This window comes from Elephantulus edwardii, unplaced genomic scaffold, assembly GCF_000299155.1.
Source record: "Elephantulus edwardii isolate Elephantulus edwardi_28Jun2011 unplaced genomic scaffold, EleEdw1.0 scaffold00157, whole genome shotgun sequence".
Taxonomy (NCBI): Eukaryota; Metazoa; Chordata; class Mammalia; order Macroscelidea; family Macroscelididae; genus Elephantulus; species Elephantulus edwardii.
Genome location: NW_006399907.1, coordinates 7,892,734 through 7,913,917, shown reverse-complemented (window position 1 = coordinate 7,913,917; position 21,184 = coordinate 7,892,734). Strand labels below are relative to the sequence as shown.

Sequence of the window (21,184 nt, the reverse complement as noted above, 5' to 3'; positions counted from 1 at the left end):
CTGGTATCTTTTTCTTTTTCTTCTTCCTCTTTAGTTTTGCAGATTGCAGATCATGTTTCTTATTGAGGATATGTTACAGTGTGTTTATACATTGAACATTTGGTAGACATTTAGACTATTTCCTTGTTTGTACTATTACAAAAACTGCTATGGAAATTTACACAAGAGTCACTGTATAAATGGATTTTTATTTTTCTAGTATAAATACCTAGGAGTGGAATTGTTGGGTCCTATAAGTGCATGTTTAGCATTATAAGATGTTTCCATTTGTTCTCTCGATGATTGAACTAATATTTGAGATTTACATCTATTATGATAAGTAGATGTGTTTAAATTGAACTGTTTTATCCTATTTTGTTTAGATTATAAACCATCAGTTATTTACAGATTGTCTATTATTACAAATAATATTGCATTGAGTATGCTTAAAAGTTGTTTCCTGGGCACATATTCTGTGTAAGAGTTTCTCTAGAATAGACATCTACATTTGAAATTGCTAGGTTCTGAGATATACTCATCTTTAATTTTACTAGACATTGCTTTGCAAAATGGGCAGGATTTAACTCTTAAAACTACTGTTAAGTGCCCTTAAGTCACAACCACCTCATAGCTAACTCTCCAGGTTTTCAGAGGCTATAAATTACATGAGATGAGATTGCCATTTTTCTCCTGCAGAGCAGCTTGTGGATTAAAACACTTGTTGGCAAATGATTTGGCAAGTGGTTGGTAAGGGTTGGTAGCACAACTCCTCAACCCAGTAGGCCACCAAAGGACTTTGTTAATGCTACTGTGTTGTTATTATTGTTAAATGCCGTTGAGTCATAGACGACTCATAGCGATCATGTGAATGAAAGACTTGAACACTTGTGTAACTTTCATTGTTTCTCCACATTCATAGAGTTTCCAGAGGCAAGCTGTTTCAGAAGTGGATTCCACTTCTGCTTCCAATCTTGTTTTAACCAGGAAGCTCCGCCAAACACTGTCCACCATGATTACATTTGACATATCAGTGTCACAGTGTTTAACATCACAGCAACCACAAGTTACCTCTGTACAGCAAATGGACAGACCAGTGCTCATTTTGAAGAATGTTTGAACAAAAACAATTAAAACCAGGCTTGAGGGCCACAGATTAAAATCTTTGGCTTGGTATAATCATAATGTCTATCCACTGGGCCAACAGAGCTCACTCTATGTTGTTGTTAAGTGCTGTTGAGTCATAGACGACTCGTAGCCACCCTATGAATGAAAGAACTGAACACTTGTATAACTTGGGTCAGCAGTTTGGGGCTGGAATCCAGGTTGGAAATTGTCTTCAGCAGCCAGGTTCTACAAAGTCTTGTTTGCTGATTCTTGTGAGGATTAGGGTGGAATGTTTACTAGCCAATGGGTATGAGTTGATTTGATTCGGCCTCCTATTTAAAAAATGCTACTATACGTTTCCAAATTACTGCAGACTTACATTGGTTCTTTCTATATTTTTCTTCTAAGTAAATATTTGGTTCTTTTATGTCAGAGTATTTCTAAATTTTTCATATTGCTATTAGATACCTCTTTCTCTTTTTCTAAATAGCAAATTCATATGGGACATTGTGTGAATCTGACTGATGAGGCTGTGGAAGCTATCCTTACATGCTGTCCTCAGATATGTATATTACTCTTCCATGGATGCCCTCTGATAACAGGTGAGTTGGACAGACTGTTTCAGTTCAAATACTAGTTTCATCTTTCAGTATGTGATCTTGAATAAATTGCCTATTCATATTTTTTCATCTGTAAAATGGGCAAAATTATGGCACCTATATCATGATGATTATATGATAACTTTATTTGATACCTAACAAATACCCAACCATGCTATCAAGTTGATTCCAACTCATAATGATCCACCATCGGATTTCTGAGGCTGTAAGTCTTTATAAGAAGAGACTACTCATTTTTCTTCTGTGGAGCAGTTGACAGATTGTAGCCTTTTTGTTACCATTTAATGAATCAGGCCACTGAGCTCTCTTAGAACATTGTCAGGACTTGTTAAAAGTTAGTCTTGTTGATGATAGTGTTGTTGATGGTGGTGATGTTGTGTACCATGGAGTCAAAACCAACCCACAGCTGAAGCTGACCCTTCAGCAGGTTTTCTGAGGCAGTTAATCTCGTGGGAGGGATTACTCTTCTTTTCCACAGTGCAGCTGGTTGATTTGAACTACATGCCCTCTAGTTGACAGCATAGCTCCTTACCACTAGGCAACCAGAGATCCTTGGTGGTTATGATAATTGTTCAATAACAAGCATGATGGTACTGGTTGTAGGAGTGGCAGTTGTTTCTGTAATTGAGATAGTATTTAGCAACAAAATTTTTCATGTAGAGTATTAAGGAGCCTAAAGAATTTTTGTTTGTGTGTGTTATGTTTATCATATTTCTTTTATTAGAAATTCAGACTGAGGCATTTTAATAAATGAATTCCTTATTTAAAAATGGTCAACCCACTACATGGAAAAAAGAAATATTTTCATTATCTTTTCAAATAATTATATGTAATCTTCTTTAATATTGCCCCAAAGCTTAACTAGAGCTAAGTTTTCAAAGTTTTTGAGTAAAAGTTTACATAGCATACTAGTTATTTAACTACTCACACACATTTTGTTTAATAACTAATTTCAATACCTACAATGACGATGCAGAGACATTTTACTGTTAATCATAACAAATTATGGCTAACATTGAGAAGAATGAGAATCCCGGAATACTTAACTGTGCTCGTGCAAAACCTATATCTAGACCAAGAGCCTGTTGTGCAAACAGAGGAAAGGAACATGGCATGACTTAAAATTAAGAAAAGTGTGCATCAGGGTTTTATCCTCTCTCCATACCTGTTCAATCTGTATACTGAGCAAATCATTTGAGATGCTGGATTCTATGAAGAAGAATGTGGCATCAGGATCAGAAGAACAGTCAATAACCTGCATTGTGCAGATGCCACAGCCTTGCTTGCTGAAAACGAAGGAAGACTTGAAGCACTTGCTAAAGAAGTTCAAAGACTAGTCTTCTATACAGAGTATAACTCAACATCAAAAAAGCAAAATTCTCACCACTGTACCAATAAGCAGCATTGTAATGGAGAAAATATTGAAATTGTCAATGAGTTCATCTTAGATCCACAATCAACACCCTTGATACAGCAGTTAGGAGCTTAGGAGATGTATAACATTGGGAAAGACTGCAGGCAGGGACTTCTCCAGATTACTGAGGAGGAATGATGTCAGTGTGAAGACTAAGGTACACCTGATTCAGGCTGTGGTCTTTTTAGTCACATTATCAATTTGAGAGCTGGACAGAGAATAAAATTGATGGAAAAAGGATTGATGTCCTTGAACTTTGAAGTACTTATGACATAATTCCCAGCAGCACAGTAATACACACCCTATTATCAAGGGGATGATTTCCAAAAGAGGTCTAGAAGCCTCTTCAAGTAAGAACTACAGAGTTCTGACTCAGATATACAAGAAAGACATCACTACCAAGTGAGAGAAAGAGAAAGAAACTGAAGTTTATTAGATGTTCATAACGGACTATGAACAGGTCAGGACAGACTAGCCCCCATCTTTATATCTTTTGCCAGTGGGGAGTGGGGTTCACACAGCTGATGGTGCATTCCTTCTAATAGCTGTATGGTGATTTCCGACCATCTCGTTTTTCTTTTCCTTGAGAGTCTTATTTTGCCACATTCCTTGAGAGCCCGTTTTTATTGTTACATTGCCACAGTCTTTGTCAAAAAGAGTTCTGACTGATCTCCTTTGTTAGCTTTTCCTTTGCCATTTCCTGTCATACCACGGTATGGCAAATTGACAGATGAGGGGTGATCACTGCCACTGTGTGTCCATTTATTCACTGTAACAACTGAAAGAATTCACAGAGAGCACGGTTAACCTACAATAAATGTATGACAACCAAAAAGCATGCCAATACATAGACTGTTGATGAGGTCTGGGAGGAATCATGACACTGAACTACCCATCACAGAGGGTGTGCTATATATGCGTGCCAACCAAGATATTTCATATGACCCTTAGGGCTCAGGGCTCTTAGCAACTTGCTAATATGGTCACAGTTTACATTGTGCCTCCTGAGGCTTAATCAATGTTAGGCTTCCAGATGGTCCTCCTTGGTGTGGTCAGCCTTCATTTATAAGCCTTATTTGTTGGTGTGGCTCAAAAAAACCAAGAACAAAGGCCAAAGTGCTTTCTACAAGGTGAATCCACATTTCGCAAATATAAAACCTAGATACACATTTGCATGCTCTCTTCTGAAACAAACCCGAGTATTGCATTAGATAATTATAGGGGTAAATAGAAAATATTTCATTAGACCTGAGGTAACCATCCGCTCTCCTGACTGAAAGTATCGGTGTCACACCTGAACACTAATGTATCTCAACACACTGCCACTGAATTGGCACACTGATTCAGTCAACTCAAAGATATGCTGTTCTCCTTGTAATCTGTGTGTTTAATAGCATGTCTTCAGAGTTAGTACAGCATCCCTGTCTGGGAAGTTCAATTAGCATATTCTGTTCTAGAAAACATAATGAAAATACTGTGACAGAAAGTAAGGCTCAATTCAATACATTAATACTACTTTCTCAGCTCAGGTCACTATCTATCTGTAAAGCATAGACAATCGCCTCCCATGCAATTTACAACCTCTGAAAACCCACTGGAGCTATGCTGTGAGTCACTTCCAACTCAATGGCATACAACAACTAGCAATGGTATTAGAAAGTACTGACAGATTTATTGATTATATGTACTATTTTAGAAATATTTAAGAACTTTCTATATAACTAGTAATAGTATTTAAATATTAAAAGTACATCTTGAAAGTGGGGAAACAACAACCTTTGTAACAAATGGTGTTGGCAAAATTGGAAAACTATCTGCAGAAAACTCAAGCAAAATCCACACCTCACTCCATACACAAAAACCAACTCAAAGTGGATCAAAGACCTAGGACTAAAACTTCAGGGACTATAAACTTCACTAGACAAAAGCTTGGGAGAACTCTAGAAGCCCTTATCCACAGCATTAACATTCTTCCAAGCATCCTGAAAAACCTACAACCAGGAGAAGATAAAATAGATGAATGGGACCTTCTAAGAATCAAATCCCTATGCACATCCAAAATCTCCAACAGGGTGAAAAGGGAAGCCACAGACTGGGAAAAATTATTTGGTAATGACAAGTCAGGTAAGGGACTTATATCTAGAATTTATAAAATATTTGAGCACCACAACAAGATAAAGGTGAATAATCCAATTGAAAAATGGGCATAGGATATGAACCGACACTTCACCAAAGAAGACATTCAGATGGCCAACATGCACATGAAGAAATGTTCAAAATCAAGAGATGCAAATCAAAACAACTATGAGAGATATCATCTCACCCCAGTAAGATTAGCAAAATTTAACAGAAGAGCAAACAACAAATGCAGGCGAGGTTGTGGAGAAAGTGGAACCCTTAATTCACTGTTAGTGGAAGTATAAAATGGTGCAACTACTATGAAAGGCAGTATGGTGCTTTCTCAAAAAGATGGAAATAGAAATACCATTTGACCCAGCAATTCCATTACTGGGAATACACCCTAAAGAAACCAGAACTGCCACCCAAGCAGATATATGCACACCCATGTTTATCATGGCTTTGTTCACAATAGCAAAGAGTTGGAAACAACCCAAGTGCCCATCAACAAATGAATGGATAGAGAAGCTGTGGTATATTCACGTAATGAAATACTATGCTACACTGAAAAACAAGGAACTCATGAAATATTATACTAAATGGGTGACCATGGAGGACATTATGCTGAGTGAACTATCTCAGTCATAAAGGGACAAATATTGCATAATGCCACTCTTGTAAAGCAGGACTGATATCAGGGTTGGGGGAAATCTAAGAAAAGAGGGGATAAACAATGTATATGGCATTGAAACAGATGAGGTTGAGAAATGTTTAAGAGGATATATGATTAGGTATTATTTTCATGACAAGAATCCAGAGTGAGAGTTGCATGGTGGAGAGGACTGGGGGGGGGAGGGGTATCATATAATAATGAAAGTATTTTTTTCACTTTTCAAAGAGAAAAACCAACTGGAGGGAGGGGTAGGCAGGGAGGAAAATGTGCAACAATGAATGAATAAATGGAAATCCAAAGTCTTTATAAACTTTCATTAAAATTTCAGTTAAAAACAAAGTGCATCTTGGGATTTGCTTTTAATTTTGTTATGGAAAAAAATACATACAGCCTAAAATTTGTCATTTTAACATGTAGTCAGTGACCTTAATTGTATACGTAGTGTTATATAACTTTTACTATTATTTCCAAGGTTTTTTCACTTCAGTTTCTCTCCTTGGCCCAGTGCCTCATAAACTCTACTTCCAGTCTATTTTAGCCTATTCTAGATATTTTGTATAAGTGGGATCATACAATATTTATCCCTTTGTATCTGACTTACTAACGCATATTTTCAAAGGTAGCATTTATCAAAACATTCTTTCTTGTTGTTGTTGATTGTTGTTGAGTTGAGCACAATTCATCACGACCCTATGAACAAAATGTCTGAAGCCTTTCTGTAACTATCATCATTTTTCCAAGTTCATAGAGTTTCCAGAGGCACGTTGTTTAGGAAGTGGAATCATACACACATTTTACCATTTGTTTATCCACTCGCCTGCTGATGGATTCTTCAGTTGTTTCCATCATTTATCTACCGTGAATAATACTGCAATGAAATTGGTGGGCAAGAATCTATTTGAGTCCTTGCTTTCATGTCTTTTTATATGTACTATATGTGTAAAAGTCTTTTTCCCATCTTACCACTTCCTGTGGTCAGTTGTTATTTAACAAGGAAGCTCATTAAATGGAGAAACAACAGCTTCTTTAGCAAATGGTACTGGTAAAACTGGTCATCTCCCTACAGAAGACAATTCAGTGTTCATCTACCTTGATTATGGTGGAAGATGAAATATGAACTGGAATGCATGAATAGCGATATTGTAGACATTAGTAAATGGAGATGAACTGGTAATGGGTCACTTTGAGTCAGACAGTTACATGATGTGTTAGCTAAGAATGAAAAATTGAGGAAGAATGGTGTTGCATTCATAGTAAAATAGACAATTTTTAGATCTATCCTAAAGCACAGTGTAGTGTGTGGTAGAATACTGTCCATATGCATACGAAAAAAAAAACCACACACAACACCTGTTAATATTATTATTCAAATTTATGCAGCAACAACTACCAACTTTTGCAGTCCAAAGGTTGAATAAACATGCAATCAAGATGCACTAATAATTATTGATGACTGGAATGCAAAAGTTGGAAACAGTTAGGCATGAATTGTGGTTGGAAAATAGTCTTTGTGACAGAAATGAGGCTAGAGATTAAATGATTGAATTTTATATATTCAATGATTCATATATAGCAGGTAACGTTTTAAAAAAACACAATTCATGGCGAGCTCTGGTGGCCTAGTGGCAAGAAGGTGTACTGCAATACCAGAGGTGCACGGTTCAAATCCACCAGATGCTCTGCTGGAGAGGGAGGAACAATCTCCTCCTGTACCAGTCAGATCTGATTTGATGGTACACACACCCACAAAATAATAAAATTTAAAAAACAAAACAAACAAAAAAACCCCACAATTCATAACTTTACACGTGAAACTCACCTAATGGACTTCACAGGAATCAGACTGACTATATCTGTGGAAAGAATCATTGGAGCAGCTCAATATCAACCTTCAAAACCAGGCCAGCTGCTGACTGTGGAATAGACTATCAATTTCTCATTTGTCAGTTTAAATGAATCTTCAGAAAATGAAAACTAGTCCTCAAGAACCAAAATACAATATTGACAGTATCCCACCTAAATTTAAGAATCATCTCAAGAACAGATTTGAGGCATTGAACACCAGTGATCAAAGAATAGAGAAGCTGTTAGTATGCTTTTGAAGATATCATCCATGAAGAAAGCAAAAGTCATTACATAGACTGAGACAAAATTAAAAATCAAAATGGATGTCAGAAGATACTATGAAAATTGCATTAGATTGTTGAAAACAACTGACTGGAAGAGAACTATATTTGTTCCATTCTCAAGGAAGGTAATCCAACAGAATGTAAAAATTATCTAACAATATAATAAATACCACATGCAGGCAAACTCTTGCCAAAGATCACCCAAAAATGGCTAACAGTACATTGAAAACTTCCAGAAGTCCAGGCTGGATTTAGAAGAGGCCTTGGCTCCAGGCATATGATTGCAGATGTCAGATGTATCCTGGCTGAAAGCAAAGAATACCAGAAAAAAATGTCCATTTGTCTTTAATTGACTAGGTAAAGTCATTTGTGTGGATCACAATATATTGTGGCTAACAGAGAGAAGAATGGGAATCTCAACACTTGATTGTGTTCATGCGAAACCTATACCTAGACCAGGAAGCTGTTGTCCAAACAGAGCAAGGGAACACTGTATGGCTTAAAATCAGGAAAGGTGTACATCAGAGTTGTATCCCTTCTCCACATCTATTCAATCTGTATGCTAAGTAAATCATTCAAGGAGCTGGATTCTATGAAGAAGAATGTGGTAGCATGATTGAAGGAAGACTCATCAAAAACCTGCATTAAGTACATAACACAGCCTTACTGAAAAGGAGGGCTTGATGTGTTTGTGGCAGAAGATGAAGGACTATATAGCCTTCAAAATGTATTATATCTCAACATCAAGAAAACAAAAATTCTCCCCAATTGATGAATAGACAATATGATGATAGATGGAGAAAAGATTTAAATTCTCAACGGCTTCACCTTCCTTGGATCCACAGTCAACACCCTTGGTACAAGCAATCAGGAGATTAGGAGACATACGGCATTGGGAAAGTCTGTAGTCAGAAACCTCTCCAAATTACTGAGGAGCAGTAAAGTCAGTTTGAAGACTAAGGTGTGCTGGATCCAGGCCATGGTCTTTTCAGTCACTTGGTATGCATCTAAGAGCTGGACAATGAATAAGGATGACAGAAGAACTGATGAGTACTGAGTTTCCTGCCAAAAGAACAAAGAGGTGTGTCTTGGAAAAAAGTGCATCCAGGGTGCTTCTTGGAGGCAAAGATGACAAAGCTTCATCTACCATAATTTGGACATGTTAGAAGAGGCTGTTCTTTGGAAAGGAACATCATGCTTGGAAAAGCAGAGGATCAGTGAAGGAGAAAAAGACCCTCAAGGAGATGGATTCACACAGTGACTATGCCAAATGGCTCAACTGTATCAGAAATTATGAAGATGGTACAGGATAGGACAGAGATTAGATCTGTTGTTGATAGGGTTACTACGAGTCATATTTGCCTTAACGGTACCAAACAACAACATACAAATAATACCACATTTTGTTTATCCATATATCAGTTGATGGACAAATAAAATCTAGTTTTTGCTTCACTGCATGTGCGTTAATCAAGTTGTGCCAAGAAATCTGGAGGACAGTTATTTGGCCCACTAACTGGAAGAGATCTGTATTTCTATTAAAAACACACACACACACACACACACACACACACACAAAACCAACCATTGACCCCACAGAGTGGAAATTAATCGAACAATATCACTAATATCATACACTAGCAAAATCCTGCTGAAGATTAACCAGAAAAGACTTGAACAGTACATTGACAGAGAACTACCAGAAATACAAGCTGGGTTTAGAAGAGGTAGTGGCACTAGGGATATTATTGCCAAAGTCAGATAGATCTTAGCAGAGAGTACCAGAAAAGTATCTATCTGTGTTTCATTAACTATACAAAGCCATTTGACTGTGCGGATAACAATAAATTGTGGCTAACCTTGAGGAAAATGGGACTCTCAGAACACTTGATCATGCTTATATGAAATCTATATGTGGACCAGGAAGCAGTCCTCAGAACAGAGCAAGGAAACACTGCATCGTTCAAAATCGGGAAAGGAGTGCATCACGAATGCATCCTGTCCCCATACCTTTTCAGTCTGTATGCAGAGCAGATCATCTGGGAGGCAGGGCTTTATGAGGAGGATTGTGGCATCAAGATTGGAAGATAACTCATTAACAACCTACGATATGCAGATGACACAACATTGCTTGCTGAAATTGAACAAGATCAGAAGTACTTGTTGCAAAAGGTCAAGGACTGTGGTCTTCAATATGGATTGAAGCTTAACATCAAGAAGACAAAGATTCTTACCACTGTGTGAATTGGCAGCACATAATAGATGGAGAAGAGATTGAGGTTGTTAGCAATTACAGCTTGCTCGGCTCCACAATCAACACTCTTACTAAAACCAGCAGTCAGGAAATTAAAAGATGAATTGCATTGGGGAAAATCTGCTGTCATGGACCTCTCCAGAGTGCTGAAGAGCAGTGATGTCAGTCTAGATACAAAGGTCCACCTAATCCAGGCCATGGTCTTCTCAATTACTTATTATGCTTCAGAGAGTTGGACAATGACTAAGGATGACAGAAGAACAATAGATACCTTTGAGTTGTAGTGCTGGAGAAGAGTCTTATAGACTGCCAAGAAAACAATTCAGTCTGTCTTGGAGAGGGTGAAACCAGGTCTCTCCTTGGATAATAGGATTTTGAAGCTCTGCCTCACTTACTTTGGGCACGTGGCCATATCAGTCCTTGGTGAAGGACATTATGCTCAGAAGGGTGGACAGACAGTGCAGGAGAGGAAGACTCTGGATAAGATAGATTGATACAGTAACTGGGGCAATGGGGATTGGTGTGTCAGAATTAGTATGATTGGCTCAGGACAGGGAAGGGTTCAGAGCTGCTCTACATAGTATCGCTATGCATCGCAGGCAACTAAACTAATAACATTCTGTCAGGTTCGGAAGCAGGAATGGCATCCACTTTCTAAACACATGGCTCCGGGAATTCTATTAACTTTGATAAGTGTCGTTAGTTGTAGAGGGGTTTAAGGCCTTTTGTTCATAGGATCACTAATGAGTCATGCTCAACTCAAAGACAATCAACCACAACAACTTAGAAACAGCTCTGGAGTTCTCTGTCCTACAGCCTTCCTCTTGCACTGGACAGAATTTTGACACCCTTATTCTGGAGTTGTGACATTCCATTTATACTCATGACATTGACTAAAGAGAATAGCCTCTGATTTTCTTGGAGTGCCTCTCCTTGCATGGAATTCCTGCTTTGTGGATAAACTAGTGAGAAAAATGATAGTGGTTGTTATTATGTACCACTGAGTCAGAACCAACTCATAGCAAGTTGTCAGAGGTTATAAATTGCGTGGGAAGAAATTCCTCCTCTTCTCCTGCACACTGCTGGTGAATTCGAATTGCACGCCTTTGGGTTGGCAGCGGAACTCCTTACCCAGTAGATCACCAAAACTCCTTATCAAAAATTATTAGGGCTCCAGTATCTCAAACTACACTGCTTTCTATCATTGGAGTTGGAGAAAACCTCAGACCTCTCATCCTCCTTTGCCCGAGTATCTGTAACACAGAGCTAGGTAGTAGGAGAATTAGAAAGGCTGGTGACCTATTTCTCGGGCAACACCCTAACTATGTTCTTGGCTGCACTTTCCTAGGGTAGAATTTCTGTTACAGTGAGTCATAGGGAAAGGGAGGAAGTACACAGAGCCAATTTTCTTCCTGAGATTTAATAAAGTGTCTTGAATAAGAGTTTTCTCTTTGGCTGTGTACCATTAGGACATTTGATCAGAATTGCAAGTGATTAGTTGTTGGTTTTTACTTTTTATCATTGTCACCATTTTGGTTGTTACACGGGGAAAGGGGTTTATAGAACTCTTCCTTCATGCTGTCCTTCCATTGCCATCTCTCCTTTTCCTTCTTCAGTGCTCTAATTAGCTTATTAAATGCAATCATTGGTTGATACCCTCCAATTTGCTAAAAGTTTCTGTTCTCTGTGTGTTCGTGGAGTTGAGAGAAGACCAGTCAGAAGAAATGTCGGCTTTCAGAGGGTCACAACTCTCTCAGGCAAGTGACACTAAGAGATTGTAAAGCTTCTGCTTTTATTAGCAGAAAATCAAAGCCCACAGCAAAACATGATCTCATAGAATGGGTAAATGATTAAACATATGAAACAAAGCATAGATAAGCTTGAACAGTTTTCAAGAAAACATCTTTGTACTCATGAACTCACTGTACTCTTAACAACATTATCAAGAATATCAGAAAATAGTCTTTAACAGAGACTTTCCAGATCCCTTTCGTGTTGGTACATGCTCCAGGAATTCTGAGACTGCTTTCAGTCCCATCCATTCTTGGTATTCTTTGCCTGCTTTCAGGCTTTGTAGCCAAGTTCTTTCGCGTGCACTCCATGGCCACTAGGAACCCTAGTGAACTAGAATTACTAGAATGACATTCAGTCACCAGTTTGCTAAAAGTTTCAGTCATCATTTTGTTTCCTTTAGCCAGATAACTTTTTTTCAAATTAATGGAATTTTATTACAAGAATCAGATCCATTTTATAATCAGATGCATATGATTTGACCAACCTCATTTCTGTAGCTGGAAAACTCCTAGCTATCACTCATCGGCCTGCTGGACAGTTCCTTTTTCGGAGACATAGATACCATCCAAACCTTTTCAGATATCCTTGTTTTTAACTGTTGTAGCTTGCTGAATCAAAGCAGCTGAACTTGATACAAGTTCAATGTCATTTCTTTCAAGAATTAACTCATCTTTCTGGGCTTGAGATACTGAACAAGCAACACCTGGTCTCATTCAAACTCTCCAGATGTATTTTTCACCCAAGAAGATTCGAATTTCATCCAGAGATCCACTCTCTTGAATCACAACGTTGATGGGGAAATGAGCATACACAGACCTTATCTTGTAAGAAAAGCCCAGTGTAACACCTTGATCATGTTCTGTACATGGCTACAGATGGTGCGAACAGTAGCCAGTTCCTTCCTGTTTCCCCACCCTTTGTCAACACGAAGCCTCTTCTTTTTCTTTCCGAGGAGACTGAGCTCTACATTGATGTGATTGAAGTCCCTCTGCAAGGTTCCCCACGGGCCTTTCACGATAACTGTGCAGCCCTTCAGAGTAATGTTGACATTCTCTGGAATGTCGACAGTCTGGTTGCTGATAATGGTCTTCATTCTCGCAGTTAATGTGGCAAAGTAGCCAGGTAACTTTTTATAAAAACACTCAAATTATTTTTTTCATTTCCTTTTTATTATAAGTGAAGGTTTACAAAGCAAATTAATTTTTCATTCATACACATCTTGCCAATAAGATTAATTTCAGTACCAAAAATATAATTTTACTTTTCCCACTTCCCCCTATAATTCTGGTTTCCATTAATTCTTATAAACCCCTCTGTGTCTTCCTTCCCTTTAGTGACACTATGTTGCTCATCCCTTTCTTGGGTATTACCCTTTCCTTCACCCATCTTTGTACGTGCCTGTTACCTAGTTACTAAATTTTACCCTTCACTCCCTTCCTGTTCCTGGTAACTATCCAAGAAGGAGTCTGTCTGAAAACACCCGAATTATTGCTTTATTTGGATTTGGATTATACCATTTTCTCATCTCTAGCACTATGCAAAATATTTAAAATTAAACTTTATATTGCTATAACCAAGAGTTTGACTCTGAGATGTGACTTCTAGAAGCATCTGATGTGACTCAAATTTTACACTGAAGAAATAATGTTTGTGTTCAATAGAATATGTGATATCTCTTGTAAACAAATGAAAATTCTAGGAGTGGAGCACTGGAATAAAAACGTTTTGTCACAGGAATGTTTTCGTGTATAAAAAGTATTTAGAAGCTGAGACCCCAGTGTTCTCAGCAAATCACTGTTAGGTAAGAAAAAGTCTTATCTATAAAACAATTTCTTTAATTAATATTATTAATTTTAATGAACATTTACAGAGATTTTGGATTTCCATTCATTCATTGTTGCACTATTTTCTCTAGCCTCCCTTCAGTTCGTTCCTCTCTTTTATTTCTCCCTTGAAAGTCTGTTTTAATTGTCCCATTGCCACAGTGTTTGTCAAAACCAGTTCTGATTAATCTCCTTTGTCAGTGTGTCCTTTGCCATTCCCTATCACTCCTCCCAGAGAGAGAATTCACCCTGATTCATAAGGAAAAGGGGATGGCATATTCTCTTAGCTACTTCCTACTGAAAAGGGATGCTGTAGGTTTCAGGGTGAAAATCTTCTCTCACTACTCTAAAGGGCCCCTTTGGCACACGTAGACTATTGTGGAGATTGATTTTGGAATTTAGATGCACTGTTATCAATTGTGCTTAGCCAAACATGTTCATATCTTTGAAGATACATCATGGAACTGTTGCAGCCTAGAAGACACAAATTTAACTAACAAGTTGAAAGTACATGAGTCAAAAATTAAAAGCAATAATATTCCAAGTAGAGGTTCTAATAGTAGCACAAATCAAGTTACAGAGGGAAGGTAGTTCTTAAAAGGCTTATTGACTAGCACTTTGTCTATTATAGTCTAAAGGTTAGGAACCACAAGATGTAGAGGCTCAACTATGTCATTTATTGTTCTTAAGTCCTGAACCAAATTCCATCTACCACAGGGTTATTTTACAGCTCGGAAGTCCACATGCAAGGCAGAGGTGAAGTAAAGAACTGCTTATGAGGTTTTCCATCAATTACAACAACTAAGAAATAGTGAGAAGAGTTGGGACCTCAGAAGGCTTTTAGGACCAAATAATAGGCTCTTGTGTCCAGGGGAAAATGAATATACTTACCAGTAATGTTAATGTTCACTCACAGCTCTTCTGAGAGGATCTTGCCATTGTTAGGTATCATAGAGGCAGTTTTGTAAAAGATAACAAATCTTTCATCTAAGTTTGTCGACCAAGTTTCTCCTTGGAGGCTAGGATTTTGAAGCTCAGTCTCCATACTTTGGGCATGTGGCAAGAGGGATGGATCCTTGGAGAGAAAGATATAATGCTTAGAACGGTGGAGGGACAGCACAGGAGAGGAAGACCTCAGAAGAGATGGATTGATACAGTGACTGGGGCGTTGGGGGCATAAGGATATTGACATCAGTGAGACTGGCTCAGGGCAGGGCAGGCTGCAGAGCTGTTGTACATGGGGTTGTTAAGAGTTGCAGACAACTCAACAGCACATAAACAACAACATGTAAAACTGAATTAAAGCTATCACATCCATATCTGGTTCTCTGGATCTTTTGACGAGGGGGGAGTTGCAGCCTTCCTGTTACTTAATATTAGGAACTTTGCTTTTTGTTTTTTACACCCTCAAATCAGGGCACCCTAATCAAGGCAAAAAACTTAAGAAATGGCTTACTGTTATATGTTGTATGTTGTGAATTCCAGAAGACACAGACTTTGCTGGGCTATGACAACAGAATCTATGTATTCAGATATGAAAATTATATTCTTACAGATATTTGTCACTTAAACCCACTAAGCCAGAACTATGGCATTTTGCTGTTCTGTGACTATAAAGCTATTGCTGTTGATCTAGTCATCATAAACTGTCACCTTGTGCTTATCACCTAAGAGCTACCAGTAGCACTCAAATATGGATCCTAAAACTAAAGCTGATGTGACAATTTTACTAACCTGAGGCCAAAATGTCACTATGTTTTGTTTCCATTCCTTTTTCTTGGTGTTGAACACAAGGGCTTCTTTCAATAGGCAGTTGCCAGTAAGACAGAAGGATTGCAATATCCAAAGCATTTCAGTGAGATCTGGGAGAGCAGAGAGAATCCTCTCCAAAACTGCCTCCCCATCTAAGGGTGGTCATTGGTTTTTATATTTGAGTTAGGTGTTAGTCTACTTAACATATTACTGCTGGAGAAGAGTGTTGAACATGGACTACCATGCAAACAAACAGGTCTATCTTGGAAAAGGTGAAACAAAGTTGTTCTCTGGAGGCAAAGATTTTGAAGCTCTATCTCACATACTTTGGGTATGGGATAAGGAGGGACCAATCCTTGAAGAATATCAGGCTGGAAGGGTGGAGGGACAATGCAGGAGAGGAAGACCCTGTACAAAATGGATTGACACAGTGACTGGGGCAATAGGGGCTGGTGTGTTAGAGACAGTAAGATTGGCTCAGGATAGGACAGGGTTCATAGCTACTGTGCATAGGGTCATTATGAGTATAGTCCACTTGATGGCATTAAACACCACCACAACAACCTTGCTAGTTCAAAGCTACAAGATTTTACATTTAAAGAAAACAGTTTACATACAGTTACTAATAAACAGGCAACTTGTGATATAGTTTACAAATGACTAAGAAAATACTGTTTCAAAAGATAAATGCTAATCCAGGAAAGATGGGTTTCCCTTCCTGATAAAAAGACAGTTTAAGGTGCAGTTTACTTATGACTGAGAGTAACAGTTTCAAAGACATTACCTCTCCTGATAAACAGACTGCTTAAGGAACAGTTTACATATGATTGAGAAGAGAGTTTCAAAGAGGTAAATTATAATCTAGGAAAGATATATTTCCCCTCCTGGTAAAAAGACAGTTTAAACTACTTTACTTGACTAGAGAAAGTGAAGTAGGATTCTAGGGCAAAACAAATGTTATTTAGCAGTCCAACCAGTTTTGCAGGCTGGATGCATATGATGTCAATTCATAAATAACTGTACAATATGTTTGAATAATCCTGAGCCTATTAATGCCACTCTATCATCTGGAATGATGATCCTTTGCTCTGAGGTTAACATTCCTCCTCGTTTTGGTGGTGAAATACCCACCAAATATTTCATGTGAAAATGGTGATTGCATGGTAAAAATAGTTGGGTTGTTTTGCTTAAAACACATTTAATAATCATATATTGGACCCACATTTTTCTATATTTTTGTCAGCTGTTAACCTAGAAATTACTAAGTGAACTCCAAGTTAGTTAGTTGATGAGAGCTTGTATATTCAACACAGATTATATATGTGGAACAAATTTTTTATTTAGGAAATTTTGTAAGTGGAATATTATTGCTACTTTTGTTTAATTCTTTTTTTAAAAAGACATTATAAAATTGACTTTGCAAAGAAAAAATGAAAATCACTATCAAATCACTACTGTACTGCTTTGTGGAGAAACAAAAATATCCAATAATAGGGACTTGCTGAATTACAATGCATTAATATAATAATTATTTACTCAAACTCATGCGTTATGATAGTATTGTATGTTGTTGTTCTGTACCAAGGAGTTGTAATTGACCCATAGCTGATCCTTCAGAAGGTTTTCAGAGGCAGGTAAGGCACAGGGGGAGATTGTCCACTCTTTTTCTGCGGAGCTTCTGGTAGATTTGAACCACTTGTCTTTGGGATTGTAGTGCAGCTTCTTGCCACTACGCTACCAACCAGTGTATTGTATAACATGGGCAAATGTTCAAATATAAATCAGCTCGTCATATTCTAGTAGCTGTTTCCTTCTGAACCTTTTCTGGCATAGCTTCCCAGAGTGCTTTGCCATCCCTGCCAGTTTTCTTTAACTCTGCTCACACCTTTATAAACAATCCCATCATTAAACCCTCTTCAGTTGCCCACTGTCATCAATGATGTCATCTGTCTCTTGCCAGAGCCTTGATTCATTCACAGGTTAATGGTTATACCATTATTCTCTGATTGTTTAATTAAAGCAATGTTTTTGAAGTGTTAATATATGATGTGTACACTAAAGTGAACAATGGTGAAGGCTACTATTAAGTGCTTTATCCATTTGTATACTAGGTTTTATATATTATCTGAATTGCTCTTTTAAGAGAACTCTAATAATAGTTAATAATTATTATTTACAAATGAGGAAACATTAAATATTTTAGATGACTGTCAATTATATATTGTCCTGTTTTCTTTTGTAGATCATTCAAGAGAAGTCTTGGAACAATTAGTAGGCCCAAACAAACTAAAGCAAGTGACATGGACTGTTTATTGATGCTTCTTGAAGCTAATCAAACTGTGATCTTCATACTACTTTCCCTGGAAACAGCAGTCCATAGAGATTGACATTCCATTTAATTTTACACTACTATATTATTTTATTGTCTTATTTCAAGTTACAACTTCAGTTAACCAGCTAAATCCCTGTGTATACATGGATTGTGTTTTGATGCTAACTAGACTGTTATGTGCTACTGTTCTGTATTGTTTAATAAGTCATTGTTTTTCAAATGGTAAACCTAGTATGACTTCTGCTCTAATGAGCAAGGGGGCTTGTGTTTTGTTTCTTTTAATAACAAAGTTTGAAATTATCTGTGTACCCTAGAGCCTTACTTCTTCCTAGGTATTTTACCTATTAAAAGAGGAATTTATCAATATAGATAAACTTTAGGATAATTCTAAGTAAAAGATTTTCTGAAAGCATAATTACCATCCTAGCTATTTTCTGGCTCTTCTAGAAGTATTTAAACTCCCAACTGCCAAAAGCAAAGCTGAATATCAGGTTTGCAAATTCTTAACAGAATTTATTTCAATTAGACAAGCATAATAGTTTTTCATAATCCATGATATCATATCCCTGAGCGATGTAGCATCTGAATGTTAGTAAGGCCCTTGCCCAGTCACTTGTTTCATTGATCTTTATGATTATTCTCCCCAAATCTGTGCTGTTCATCCTTTTGTCCCTCAGCAAAACTGAATTTAGGAATGTTTAAATACTAGTATATGCAAAATACCAGTTCAGAGTTTGTATTCTGAAACTATATTTGTTTCACATTGTGAAATAAACAGCTTAAGTTTTTGTTTTCCAGAGAAATTTATTACTCCATTGTAAAGACAAAATTGCCTAAAGGATACTATGCTTAAACTAACCCCAAATTCAGCTTATTCCCTATACTATAAGCCTGTCTATTAGGACTTTCTGAAGTATTTCCTACTTTAACTTATGTGGTGAAGGAAAAACAAAAGAATATGGTATGTTTACTGTACAGGTTTGGGGAGAAGAGTTGTGTATAAAACTCTTACCACTACATTAATTGTAATATAGTGTATTATATTATTATATAATATTATTATAGTTTAGATATATATGGCTGTGACAAAGGTGGTACATAAGTTTAAATGGATAAGACCTGTTACATCTATGGTCTAAAGAAAAATTCAATGACATTGAATATCGAATATTTAACCAAGTCAAGAGCTTCCCTTACCCCCAGTTTTGTAAAACTAGTTTCAAGGTCTAAGGTGTGAGCTTGTTTGGGCCTGTAAAGGATTTGTCTGTAAATCAGTTTGTAATTGATGGTCTTTTGCTTACCCTTGTATTTGCTATTTCTCATTACCCAGTTTAAAATTTCAGAACCTTTTCCACTTATTACCCTCTAAAATCTGTTTTATTTTTTATTAGTTCATCCCAAGATGCAAGTTCCATAAAAATAGAAATGTTTGTACCTTTTGTTTATTACTGTATCCCCAAAACCTAGAACAGTGCTGGTACTTAATAAACTTCCAATATTTGTTGAATTAATGAGTAAGGAAAGAAAGAAGTTATTACTTCAGAAAAATAGTTTCTAAGGAGAATTCATGTATGCTTCACATCTGACTGTTGATAAACCATGCATGTATACTTTTGTTAATTTTATTAGCAGACTAAATAATCCAAGTATTGGAAAATAAGAGTAAATTCCTTTGCTCTACAAGTGGTTGTTGTTAGGTGCTCATAGCGAGCCTCTAAACAGTGCCTCTGAACTTTGTCCTATCCTGTTCTATCTTCAGAGAAATCATTTGACAACTGAATAAAACCCACTGGGCCAACTGGTAGCATCATGATGAACAGTGAAATGATTGAAACTATTATAAGCTTCAGCTTACTTGACTCCACAAGCAACATTCTTGGTATCAGCAGCCAATAAATAAAAAGATGTAGCACTTTGGGAAAATCTGCTGTCAGGTACCTCTCCAGAGTAGTGAAAAGCATCAGTCTAGAGACTAAGGTGCACCTGATCCAGGCTATGGTCTTCGTAATTACTTGCTATGCATCAGAGACAATGACTAAGAATGATCAAATTAATGCCTTTGAGTTGTGGTGCTGGAGAAGGGTACTGAATATACCATGGACTGCTAAAAGAACAAACAGGTTCATCCTGTAGAAGGTGAAACCAAGCTGTTCCTTAGAAGCAAGGATTTTGAAGCTTTGTCTGACATACTTTGGGCATGTTGCAAGGAGTGGCAGATTTTGGAGAGGGACACCATGACTGGAAAGGTAGAGGGACAGTCTGAGAGAGGAAGACCCTCGATGAGATGGATTGACTCAGTGACTGGGGTAATGGGGGTGGGTGTGTCAGAGACAATGAGGTTGGCTCAAAATAGAGCAGGGTTCAGGGCCGCTATACATAGGGTCACTATGAGTCACAAGTGACTCGACAGCACATAACATCCCACACTGAAACTCAAGCCTTGACATTTTTCCTCAGTCTTTTGGCTTGAGAAATGGTGTGTCTGTTCTTTCCTGCTGGTTTTCTAACGCCAGGTCTTTCCTTGTTTCACAGTTTTGCTTTACTTTGCCTTTTCAAACCACCCTTTGAAATTTTCTACTTAATCATTTCTTCCATTCATTTTAGCTACTCTGTTATAAAGCAAGTTTTAAAGACTCAAGTGACATCCATTTTGGTCTTTTTTTTTTCTTTCCTGTTTTAACCAGAGTGCTCTGTAGAGTCAAGGATGGTGAAGCATTGTTTCACGGACTTTGGGCATATTGTCCTTCGAAAAAGACATTATGCTGGGTAAAGTGGAGAGTCAAAGAGAGGGAGACTCTCTACAAGATGGATTGACAGAGTGACTGTAACAGGGTGCTTAAGTGTATCAGAGATGGTGAAGATGGCAAGGTTCAAATCTGTTCTAAGAATTGCTGAGTCATAGTCCACTCAACAGCACCTAATAACAACATACATATGCACATTTTCAAACAAATAATATCTCAGTTATCTAGTGATGTTATAGCAAAAATACCACAAACTATTAGAAAAATCAGGAAATTCAGAGTGCTGGCTCAAGGGGAAAGCTTTTTTTTTTCTCAAGTCTAGAGGAAGGAATGCGAGAGCCATGAATGAAGGAAAATTAGAAATTGTTAAGAAAGAAATGGAACGCATAAATATTGACATATTAGGCATTGGAGAGATGAGATGGACTGGCATGGGGCAATTTGAATC

At 37.5% G+C, this 21,184-nt stretch overlaps 1 protein-coding gene across 1 annotated transcript in view; it reads left to right on the top strand.

The window, feature by feature from the left end:
• The window catches only part of AMN1 (antagonist of mitotic exit network 1 homolog (S. cerevisiae)), a 60,821-nt gene extending 42,845 nt beyond the window's left edge, over positions 1-17,976 (top strand). Inside the window, exons 6-7 of the mRNA XM_006895085.1 lie at positions 1,574-1,685; positions 17,903-17,976. Of these exons, the coding sequence (XP_006895147.1) occupies positions 1,574-1,685; positions 17,903-17,976 (186 nt within the window). The remainder of the gene's footprint in view (positions 1-1,573; positions 1,686-17,902) is intronic.
• The last annotated feature ends 3,208 nt before the right edge of the window (positions 17,977-21,184 follow it).